The sequence below is a fragment of the Erythrolamprus reginae genome, chromosome 9 (assembly GCF_031021105.1).
Source record: "Erythrolamprus reginae isolate rEryReg1 chromosome 9, rEryReg1.hap1, whole genome shotgun sequence".
NCBI classification, from domain to species: domain Eukaryota; kingdom Metazoa; phylum Chordata; class Lepidosauria; order Squamata; family Dipsadidae; genus Erythrolamprus; species Erythrolamprus reginae.
Genome location: NC_091958.1, coordinates 50,522,392 through 50,534,841, shown reverse-complemented (window position 1 = coordinate 50,534,841; position 12,450 = coordinate 50,522,392). Strand labels below are relative to the sequence as shown.

The 12,450-nt window shown below is 43.2% G+C and overlaps 1 protein-coding gene across 2 annotated transcripts in view; it reads right to left on the bottom strand.

Moving 5' to 3' along the window:
- The window catches only part of EIF2AK1 (eukaryotic translation initiation factor 2 alpha kinase 1), a 32,713-nt gene extending 21,045 nt beyond the window's left edge, over positions 1 to 11,668 (bottom strand). Inside the window, exons 1-4 of one of the 2 annotated variants that reach the window (XM_070761210.1) lie at positions 11,426 to 11,668; positions 4,947 to 5,105; positions 3,590 to 3,726; positions 1,368 to 1,399 (exon numbers count right to left, since the gene is read on the bottom strand). In XM_070761210.1, the coding sequence (XP_070617311.1) occupies positions 1,368 to 1,399; positions 3,590 to 3,726; positions 4,947 to 5,105; positions 11,426 to 11,546 (449 nt within the window). In that variant the 5' untranslated portion in view covers positions 11,547 to 11,668. The remainder of the gene's footprint in view (positions 1 to 1,367; positions 1,400 to 3,589; positions 3,727 to 4,946; positions 5,106 to 11,425) is intronic. The other variant, XM_070761212.1, reaches the window with a different exon arrangement.
- Between the last annotated feature and the right edge of the window lie 782 nt (positions 11,669 to 12,450).

Below are 12,450 nucleotides of genomic sequence, written 5' to 3'. Positions count from 1 at the left end.
GGGCAACATTCTACTAGCACTTTCTGTTACGGATGGATGAGCGAAGTATGAAAATAGATATGAATAGAATTGAATTCTTTATTAGCCAATTGTGATTGGACACACAAGGAATTTGTCTTTGGTGCATAAGCTGTCAGTGTACAGAAAGAAAAATAAAATACATTGATACCTCTACCTACAAACGCCTCTATTTAGGAACTTTTCTAGATAAGAACCAGGTGTTCAAGATTTTTTTGCCTCTTCTCAAGAACCATTTTCCACTTAGAAACCTGAGCCTCCAAAACTGTAACCAGAAAAGGCAGGGAGAAGCCTCTGTGGGGCCTCTCTAGGAATCTCCTGGGAGGAAACGGGGGCGGAAAAGGCAGGGAGAAGCCTCCGTGGGGCCTCTCCAGGAATCTCCTGGGAGGAAACGGGGGCGGAAAAGGTGGGGAGAAGCCTCCGTGGGGCCTCTCTAGGAATCTCCTGGGAGGAAACGGGGGCGGAAAAGGCGGGGAGAAGCCTCCGTGGGGCCTCTTAAGGAATCTCCTGGGAGGAAACGGGGGCGGAAAAGGCGGGGAGAAGCCTCCGTGGGGCCTCTTAAGGAATCTCCTGGGAGGAAACGGGGGTGGAAAAGGCGGGGAGAAGCCTCCGTGGTGCCTCTCTAGGAATCTCCTGGGAGGAAACGGGGGCGGAAAAAGCGGGGAGAAGCCTCCGTGGGGCCTCTCTAGGAATCTCCTGGGAGGAAGCGGGGGCGGAAAAGGCAGGGAGAAGCCTCCGTGGGGCCTCTCTAGGAATCTCCTGGGAGGAAGCGGGGGCGGAAAAGGCAGGGAGAAGCCTCCGTGGGGCCTCTCTAGGAATATCCTGGGAGGAAACTGGGGCGGAAAAGGCGGGGAGAAGCCTCTGTGGGGCCTCTCTAGGAATCTCCTGGGAGGAAACAAGGCCTCCACCCTCCCTGTGGGTTTCCCCATTCGCACGCATTATTTGCTTTTACATTGATTCCTATGGGAAAAAATTGCTTCTTCTTACAAACATTTCTACTTAAGAACCTGGTCGAATTAAGTTCGTAAGTAGAGGTACCGCTGTATCCAGATTGGTGACAACCTACCAAAGATCAAACTATTGATTTATATCCCGCATGAGATGCACTTCAGTTTTTACAATTCAGACATGGAAAAATTATCATTCAGAACAAAAGCCAAACGCCTCTTCTTGCGATGCCCGAGACTTTTTATGTTACATGATTTACGGTTCCAACGTGACGTTAATCTGAATTTTATTTCTGCAATGCAGGGACTCCAGAATCTGTTGCTCAAGCAATTTTAAATCAACATGTTAAATAAAATGGGTAGCCGGTTTAAACACTACACCTGGAGCTTTCGAACACTTACCTGTTTCTGGAGGAATCGCCATGGTCCACTTCCTACGTAAACAGAGAAAAGAAAGAAAGAAAGAAAGAAAGAAAGAAAGAAAGAAAGAAAGAAAGAAAGAAAGAAATGTTATGACCAGTGACAAATGTACCATCAAGAAACAAAGATTGGGTTTGTGAAAATGAAACGAAAAGCCAAGACAGCAAAAACCAGCAGTCTTTAAAGCACAAATGCCAAGCACAATGGCCTCAAGCCTGCCGGCAAAGGTATATTTTTAGAGTCTTCCGAAAGGCGAGGAGGGTGGGAACAGTGCAGATATCTGGGAGGAGTTGATTCCAGAGGGCCAGGGCCGCCACAGAGAAGGCCCTTCCCCCGGGGCCCGCCAGCTGGAATTGTTTGGAGAAGGCCAACTCTGTGGGCACTAACTGGCTGCTGGGAAACTTGTGGCAGGAGATTATTATTATTATTATTATTATTATTATTATTATTTATTAGATTTGTATGCCGCCCCTCTCCGTAGACTCGGGGCGGCTTGCAGCAATGATAAAAACAATATATAATAACAAATCTAATAGTTGGAATCTAAAATAACAATAATACATTTAAAAAGTTTAAAAACAAGAAACCCCAATATATAAAAACGAGATGGTCCCGTAGGCCAGTGTTTCCCAACCTTGGCAACTTGAAGATATCTGGACTTCAACTCCCAGAATTCCCCAGCCAGCATTCGCTGGCTGGGGAATTCTGGGAGTTGAAGTCCAGATATCTTCAAGTTGCCAAGGTTGGGAAACATTGCCGTAGGTCACCTGGTCCTAAGCCATGTAAGGCTGTATAGGTAACAACCAACACTTTGAATTACGTTCAGAGACCAATCGGTAGTCAATGCAGTTCACGGAGCGATGACGATACATGGACTTACCTAGGTAGGCCCCTGACAGTTCGCGTGGCTGCAATTTGAACTAGCTGCAATCAACTTGCATTGATTGCCGATCAATTTCCGGTCACAATTCAAAGTGTTGGTCTTGACCTATAAAGCCCTTCACGGCATCGGACCAGAATATCTCTGGGACCGCTTTCTGCCGCACAAATCCCAGCAACCAGTTAGGTCCCACAGAGCTGGCCTTCTCCGGGTCCCGTCTACTAAGCAATGTCGTTTGGCGGGCCCCAGGGGAAGAGCCTTCTCTGTGGCGGCCCCAACCCTCTGGAACCAGCTCCCCCCTGAGATTAGAACAGCCCCCACCTTCCTTGCCTTTCGCAAACTCCTTAAGACCCACCTCTGCCGTCAGGCATGGGGGAACTGAAATATCTTCCCCAGGCCTATACTGTTTATGTATGGTATGTTGTGTGAATGTTTTTTAAATTATGGGTTTTTAGCTTTCTAATTATTGAATTTGTATTTTACACTGTTTTTCTGTTGCTGTTGTGAGCCGCCCTGAGTCCGTGGAGAGGGGCGGCATACAAATTTAATTAATTAATAAATGAATGAATGAATGAATGAATGAATGAATGAATGAATGAATAAATAAATAAACTACAGCCAAAGCAAAAGAAAACCTGGCCAAGCATTTTGCACAAGGATTGAAAGAAACATAGAAACATAGAAGACTGACGGCAGAAAAAGACCTCATGGTCCATCTAGTCTGCCCTTATACTATTTCCTGTGTTTTATCTTAGGATGGATCTATGTTTATCCCAGGCATGTTTAAATTCAGTTACTGTGGATTTACCAACCACGTCTGCTGGAAGTTTGTTCCAAGGATCTACTACTCTTTCAGTGAAATAATATTTCCTCACGTTGCTTTTGATCTTTCCCCCAACTAACTTCAGATTGTGCCCCCTTGTTCTTGTGTTCACTTTCCTATTAAAAACACTTCCCTCCTGGACCTTATTTAACCCTTTAACATATTTAAATGTTTCGATCCTGTCCCCCCTTTTCCTTCTGTCCTCCAGACTATAGAGATTGAGTCCATGAAGTCTTTCCTGATACGTTTTATGCTTAAGACCTTCCACCATTCTTGTAGCCCGTCTTTGGACCCGTTCAATTTTGTCAATATCTTTTTGTAGGTGAGGTCTCCAGAACTGAACACAGTATTCCAAATGTGGTCTCACCAGCGCTCTATATAAGGGGATCACAATCTCCCTCTTCCTGCTTGTTATACCTCTATGATCAAAAACCCAAATATTGTTCTAACATGCTTTTAATGGGTCTGCCAGGAAGCAATGAGAGAGAGAGAGAGAATTACTTCATTGTGTATTTGCTTGTTGGCTCCTTTCATTAGTTCGGTAATGGCTCGATTATGCTGGAGTCGCAAACTGCTGAATTCTTCACAGACGGCGAAATCGGAAAGAAGGCCCATCTGAGTAAATGTTTTACAGAGCACTGTATTGGGGGGGGGGGGGGTGAAAGGGGGGGGGGAGAAACAAGCCCATTTGAAAATAAACCAAACCTTCAACGTCATTACATTTTTATGGTCTCCCCTCTACTTCCAATTGCTTTCATTTCATTTAAATTATATTTGCCAAGTCCCAGGGGGTGGATTCCAGGATAATGAAAAGTCAAGGTATTAATACAACTGGCGGTTATAATAAAACTAGCCTTGTCCAGCAGTCCAAATGTAAAAATACAGTAAAAACACAGCAGCTGCAAACCATTGGGCGATAAATAAAAAGCCGCGAGAAAAACAGGAGAAACGGGTGTTAAGCTTTCCTGTAAGTCTATAATGGTGAGTCCACTTGTGTATAAACAGAGAGCAAACCCCACTCCCTACTAACACTGATGATGTAACCTAGTTTGAGAGATGGAACATCTGCAAGAAGACAACCAAGTTCGGACGACACCATGGACCCACAGTCCTTCCCCCTCCACTCTGCAAACCCCACTCTCTGCTAGCATTAAAAAATATTCTCTTCTATTGTAGAAGGAAGGAAGGAAGGAAGGAAGGAAGGAGGGAGGGAGGGAGGGAGGGAGGGAGGGAGGGAGGGAGGGAAGGAGGGAAGGAAGGAAGGAACAAAATAATTCAGCCCCACCCACTGGAAGGAAGGAAGGAGAGAAGGAAGGAAGGAAGGAAGGAAGGAAGGAAGGAAGGAAGGAAGGAAGGAACAAAATAATTCAGCCCACCCACAGGAAGGAAGGAAGGAAGGAAGGAAGGAAGGAAGGAAGGAAGGAAGGGGGGAAGGAAGGAAGAAGGGAGGGAGGGAAGGAAGGACGGACGGAAGGAAGGAAGGAAGGAAGGAAGGAAGGAAGGAAGGAACAAAATAATTCAGCTCCACCCACTGGAAGGAAGGAAGGAAGGAGGGAGGGAAGGAAGGAGGGAGGGAGGGACAAAATAATTCAGCTCCACCCACTGGATGCCGCAATGACATCACTGGCCACACCCTCAATAGCGTTGTAGGCCGAACAAACGGCTAAAAAAAAGCTGCCATTTTATATTTAAGTACAGACCAAATGTATCACGAATCCGTTAATTTTCTACCCATGGAACACATTGGTTGAATTTAACAACATCGAGTTCAGAGGAATGCTGTTCTTTTGGTGCTACTCTCTGGGAAGCTGTCCACCCCAAACTACGTCCATAAGTTCCACTCAAACCCTTCACTAACACTGAAACAATCGCCTTGAACGTGTCGGATCTTGAGTGTAGACGTGGCAAAGATGCTCCAGCAGCGAAACTAGCAGGAGCTGATTGGCGAAAGAGGACTTGATGTTCATTAATTTCTGGGATCCGTTTCCACCCTGAAATTCGGCGGGCCAGTCAGAATCTGAAAAGTAAAGAACACAAAGGAAAAACTGTTTTACATCTTCAGTGCCGTAAAACTAAGATTTACAGGAATTTCAAAGACATCGGTGTACAGTGATACCTCGTCTTACAAACGCCTCATCATACAAACTTTTCGAGATACAAACCCGGGGTTTAAGATTTTTTTGCCTCTTCTTACAAACTATTTTCACCTTACAAACCCACCGCGGCCGCTGGGATGCCCCGCCTCCGGACTTCTGTTGCAAGCGAAGCGCCCGTTTTTGCGCTGCTGGGATTCTCCTGAGGCTCCCCTCCAGCGAGGGGAGCCTCAGTGAAATCGCAGCATCGCAAAAAACACAGATGTCCGGAGGTGGCGTCTCGAGGACGTCGGTGTTTTTGCAATGCTGCGATTTCACTGATGCTTCCTTCACTGGGAAACCCCACCTCCGGACTTCCGTTGCCAGCGAAGTGCTTGTTTTTGCGATGCTGGGATTCCCCTGCTAGGATTCCCCTGCAGCATTGCAAAAACACGGAAGTCCAGAGGTGGGGTTTCCCATGGAGGGAAGCCTCGGTGGAATCCCAGCAGTGCAAAAACGGGCGCTTCGGCTGGCAAAAGGGGTGAATTTTGTGCTTGCACGCATTAATTGCTTTTCCATTGATTCCTATGGGAAACATTGTTTCGTCTTACAAACTTTTCACCTTAAGAACCTCGTCCCGGAACCAATTAAGTTTGTAAGACAGGTATCACTGTATTTGAAGTGCAAAGTGTAAATTGGGGCATTTAACCTTGGCGATTTTTTTCATCGTATAAACTTTTTATTTTTCTCCACCGTAAAATAAAACAATACATAATTACAAACATTAAAGCAATACGTATAAAATAAACTTTTCTTTTCCACGTTAAACTTTCAATGGAGGCTCTTATCTCTCATTTCTAGACAAAAAAAAATCTGTAAAATTAATACAACATTATCAATTATTAAACCTCTAACTAAAAAAATCTTTCACTCCACCTTACTATAAAAACTTACATTGCATCAATATCAGCATTAACAAAATCTCTTCTATCTAAATCTTAGTAAAATATCCTAACATATAAGTAAAAGATTTTCGATATACTGTATATGTAAAATGAAAACCCCTCTTAGTACATCATATACAGTACTCCATAATATAAAGTTTTATATATTTAAACCAAAACATTAACTAAGATTCATGTTAAATCATTATTTAGTGCTACCACCATCTTTGCCATCTGGTTAACAATATTTAAATTAATTCTCTTGTTTCAATTTTTCCAATATTAACTAATTAAAATACAGTGGTACCTCTACCTAAGAACACCTCTACTTATGAACTTTTCTAGATAAGAACCGGGTGTTCAAGATTTTTTTGCCTCTTCTCAAGAACCATTTTCCACTTACAAACCCGAGCCTCCGAAACTGTAATCGGAAGAGGCAGGGAGAAGCCTCCATGGGGCCTCTCTAGGAATCTCCTGGGAGGAAACAGGGCTGGAAAAGGCGAGGAGAAGCCTCTGTGGGGCCTCTCTAGGAATCTCCTGGGAGGAAACAGGGCCGGAAAAGGTGGGGAGAAGCCTCCGTGGGGCCTCTCTAGGAATATCCTGTGAGGAAACAGGCCCGGAAAAAGCGGGGAGAAGCCTCCGTGGGGCCTCTCTAGGAATCTCCTGGGAGGAAACAGCGCCGGAAAAGGTGGAGAGAAGCCTCCGTGGGGTCTCTCTAGGAATCTCCTGGGAGGAAACAGGCCCAGAAAAGGCAGGGAGGAGCCTCCGTGGGGCCTCTCTAGGAATCTCCTGGGAGGAAACAGGGCCGGAAAAGGCGGGGAGAAGCCTCCGTGGGACCTCTCTAGGAATCTCCTGGGAAGAAACAGGGCCGGAAAAAGCAGGGAGAAGCCTTCATGGGGCCTCTCTAGGAATCTCCTGGGAGGAAACAGGGCCTGCACCCTCCCTGTGGTTTCCCCAATCGCACGCATTATTTGCTTTTACATTGATTCCTATGGGAAAAATTGCTTCTTCTTAGAAACTTTTCTACTTAAGAACCTGGTCACTGAACGAATTAAGTTCATAAGTAACAAAGCTGCGTGTGCAGCTCAATTTTCACTACTGGTGTCCTGTCCTTATCCGTACCGGTAACAACCCTACTGACTTGTGGACTTTAATTCCCAAAATTCCCTAGCTGGAATTCTGGGAGTTGAAGACCACAGGTTTTAAATTTACCAAGCTTAGACATCCCCTGTGTTAAGTAAACAGTGCAAAGAACCCAGATGCCTTCAAAGGCAATTTCACTTTCTTCCCGTTTCTTTCTGCACTTATTTTTTTTCAGAACAGATGGAAACGGTGCAGAGTGAAGCAATCATCCATTATTTATCTCTGCCTCCTATTTATGCCATGGAATATCCATGCTGCAATGCTGTTTTATAGCCCTGCGAAGCTGCAAGATCCATGCTCCTATGAGAAGTGCTTGCTTTTCATGACAAATGAGATGCAATAAACATGCCATCCACCTCTAAGGCTGAGTCGCTTTATAAAGGCCCCCCGTATATAAGATGCAATCATCTCCAGAATTATTATACCGACTATTCATTAGTTATACGTATACCGTTATATGGACAAAGTGCTGTTATTCATTTATAAAAGGCTTTATGGCTCTTTCCGCCTACTTGCTTTATATTTATGGCACCAGCTACAGTAGTTATTAAGATTTTAAAGAACAAAAACACGAAAGAAAAATATAAATTTAACGCATGGGGTTTTATTTTGCCGAGTTCATTTCTGTGCAAGCAGCTAAACTAATTATAATTTTAAAAAGTTGGAAGGGACTTGGAAGGGTATTCTAGTCCAACCTCCAATTCCAACTCCTGCTAATTTACATGCAGCTTAGCCATATGCTTATCTTAGGAGAAATCAATTTTAAATAGGAAATAGCTTAATGCTAGCTTTCTTCAACCCTTTCACACCAATCCATGTGCTAAAAAGTTTGCGCGATTTATACCTGACTGCAGAATTTATTTTGTAGGCCTCTAACCCTTGTGCAGCAAGTGTGCAGCCGACTTGGGTTTTTTTTAAAGGAACGTCATTCAGAATTGCAAAGATCCTGGTTTGCATTTAAAACCATAAAAACGACCTCTGATGCAACGCTACTGCAAGCAGAGTCACAAGACCCATTTAGAGAAATGATGTAAGAGCTCCTACCCTGATCTGCCTTAAGATAAAGATATTAAATACCCTTCAGCATTTAGACTGTTGTACAAAACACTGTTATGCAAAGACCAAACGTTTTCAAACACAGGCAAACAAGGAAAAATAAAAAGTGGCAACAGAATTACATGGAAAGTAGCAATATTAACTGAAAATATGTGACTTTCACATAACTCTTCCTTCTTTAACAAGGAAGATTCCACCCCTAACCCAGGCAGAACCAAAGGAACATTAGGTTAAATTCATCCTGAATTTTAAATCTTTGTCCAGAAACCCAGAACATGGATAAAAATGCACGATTTCTTATTTTCCTTGTGGGAGGTTTATTTTTTAAAATAAAAAAAAACAGCTTCAAAAAGCATTATCTTGCCAATGCAGAGTTGTCAACCTGCACAGTCAAAATGTATAAAGTTCTAAAGTTCATTTTATATAGGAAATATATACGGGAGGTTCTCAACTTGCGGATACAATCGAGTCTGGAATTATGATCATAAGTTACTGCAGTCTTTAAGTGGGTTGCCACCTGACTTACGACCTTTAAAAAAAAACCTGTTCTTTAGCCACAGCTCCAGTCATTAAACAAGTCAATTGTACGGTGGGGGTGGAGTTTGCAACTTGAAGATGCCAGAAACCAGCAAAAAAAAATATTGAAATCTGTGGCGTGAATCAAGAACCTCCTGCTGATGTTAACAAATAAGAAATTAAACTATCTTTTGACTGTTCTTCTTCCTGTATTAGGGGCAATACAGTGTTCCCTCGATTTTCGCGGGGGATGCGTTCTGAGACTGCCCGCGAAAGTCGAATTTCCGCGAAGTAGAGATGCAGAAGTAAATACACTATTTTTGGCTATGAACAGTATCACAAGCTTCTCTTAACACTTTAGTGCAATTTCCCATTCCCTTAGCAACCATTTAGATCATTACTCACCATGTTTATTTATTAAAGTTTATTTAAAAATATTTATTAAAGTCGGATGAAAGTTTGGCGATGACATATGATGTCGTCCGGGCAGGAAAAAACATGGTATAGGGGAAAAACCCGCAAATTATTTTTTAATTTATATTTTTTAAAAACTGTGGTATAGACTTTTTGCGAAGTTTGAACCCTGAAAATTGAGGAAACACTGTACTTTAAAATGTAGAAAACTAACATGTTAGTTTTTCAAGTTTTTCTAGATTCAGGTTTCCCTTCCCACCCCCTCATTTCTGTTCAATCATGTTTGACTTGCAAAAAACCCCCACAAAACCTCTGCCGGACAGGTTCTGCCAAATACTTTCAAGCAAACCCCCCCCCCCCCCCCCCCCATTCAAACTTAAATTGAACAATCGAGGGAGACTTTTTTTAACCTTTGTTTGATTAGGCTGCGCAGTTGAGATCTACTACAATTCCCTACTCAGGGGGAAGCTGCTAAGTCTGTTTTGCAAAAGTGGAGGAAACCGAATCCAACCCTGGAATTAAAGAGCTTTCTACTAAGCCATTGCAAGCAGTAATTTGCCCTTCATTATGCCTCATTTGCCTTCATCTTCCTCTCCATCCACTTTGTAACCTCCTCTTGTTAAATATCAAATTATGAAAGGCCGCCCTGCAGGGACCTTCGCCTGCCGCAATTCACTGAATAAAACACACAGGAGAGAAAGCTATTGTTTACAGAGGTCATTAAAAAGCCAACTTTGTATACAAGCCCCCATTACAATCCCCAGTTGTGAGTAAAATGATCCATACATGTACACAAACCCCTCTCTCTAAAATAATCATCTTATGCACACCCCATTTACAATCCCCAGGTGCATACATAATAATCCAGAGGTGCATAAATATATACATACATAAGAGAGCCTAGATAATTCTCTCTCCCCCCACTCTCTCCATGTACACATAAACACAGACATATATATTCTCTGTCTCTCACACACATATATTACACTGTACTACATACATGTGGATAAATAGATAAGATAGATATAGATATAGATACATGTATCTCCTCTAAGATAAACATTTTTATATGCACTCCAATACCCAGTAGCACATGAAATAATCTACGGAAGAATAGATTGCGAGGTAGATAGGTAGGTAGGTAGGTAGGTAGAGGATAGACAGACAGGCATGGGAGGTTGTAGATAGATAGACAAACATGATAGGTAGGTAGGTATAGACAGACAGGCATGGTAAGTAGATAGGTAGAAAGGTAGGTAGGTAGATGATAGGTAGACAGACAGACAGGCATTGTAGGTAGGTAAGTAGATATAGATAGACAGACAGGCATGATAGGTAGGTGTAGACAGACAGGCAGGGTAGTTAGGTAGTTAGGTAGGTATGGATAGACAGACAAACAGGCATGGTAAGTAGGTAGGTAAATAGGTAGACTGGTAGATAGGTAGGTAGATGATAGATAGACAGACATACAGCATGGTAGGTAGGTAGGTAAATAGGTATGTAGATAGATAGGTAGATGAAAGGTAGACAGACAGACAGATAGGCATGGCAGGTAGGTAGGTATAGATAGACAGGCATGATAGGTAGGTAAATAGGTAGATAGGTATGTAGATAGATAGACAGGCATGGTAAGTAGGTAAATAGGTATGTAGATAGATAGGTAGATGATAGGTAGACAGACAGATAGGCATGGCAGGTGGGTAGATATAGATAGACAGGCATGGTAGGTAGGTAAATAGGTAGATAGGTATGTAGATAGAATAGGTAGATGATAGGTAGACAAACAGACATGATAGATAGGTAGGTATAGGCAGATAGACAGAGAGGTATGGTAGACAGAGAGACAGACAGTAATGATAGGTAGGTAGATAAGTAGGTATAGATAGACAGAGGCAGACTGACACCATAGCTAGATAAATAGAAGAAATAGATAGTATAATACAAATAGATAGATAGAGGCAGATGGCAGAGGTAAACATACTGTGTATGTGTAAGTAAGAGAACCTGCACAAACACACCGAGCTTACATGTACACATACACAAACACACAACCCGCACCCCAGCCCAGATGCCCCCCCAGCCCTTCCCTGCCCCTCTTTCCCTCCCCACCTCTGCACCGACACACATGCACCCACCATTACTCCCAGCCCTCTTTCCTTCCCGCCGCCCTCAGCCCTCCTGGCCCCGCGCACCGTCCAAGGGAGGCTCGGCTTCGGCCTCCTCCTCCTCCTCCTTGGGGATGCCGAGGGCGGTGGGGCCAATTCGCGGCCTCTCAGCCCCGCTGGGGCTGAAGGCGGCCTTCCTTCGCCACATGGCCGCGCTCTGAGGAGATTCTCCGTCGCAGCCGCCGCTCCGTGTGGGGGCCGGCCGGCTTGCCTGCCCTCCTCTCGCCCGCCTTGGCTGGCTGGCTGGCTCGGCGACGCCCCCTGCCTGGCAGGCCCGCACGCCAGGCCGCCACTACAGGGCCCATAGTCCCCAGCCCAGGCTATGAGGCGAATACTGAGGGGGTGGATGCCGGGGGTGGGGGGGGGGAGGGGCAGGCCGGCTAATAGAAGGCCTCACTATTTATTTTTTAACTGATTTTATTATGAATTATTCTATTTTTGTTATTGTTATTATCTCTTATCTCTTTTGTTCATTTGAATTGATTGATTGATTTTTAACAATAATTTTATTGATTATAAAGAAAACAAACAAACATAAGACCTAACAAAACATTTAAATGAGCATTGCCAGAATGTAAACTAGGTGGTACACATCACAAAAGTAAAAACTTAACGCTATGATTATAAAAAGTGATTTTCATGGATATATGGAGCTGATATATATTAATTTATCACTAAGTAGGGATAACATATATAAGTTGAGATTAACCTAATTTACATTTTCATTCTTATTTTGCGCATATTTGGAACTTATATAGTCAAATTTGAACTCTATAGAATTGTAATGATACCATCCAAAGATCTTTACTATTGATTTGTCAACTATATTGTTGACCGCTAAATTGCGACTTTAATTGTATTTGTCCAACAAGTACCGGTATAGAGTTATAGTTTGTATTTTAACTGTTTATATTGTGTTTATTATTGTTGTTCGCCGCCCCGAGTCTACGGAGAGGGGCGGCATACAAATCCAATCCAATCCAATCAAATAAAAAATGAACATAACAAAGTATAAAGAAGTGATAAAAAGAATAATAGGAGAGAAAGACAGG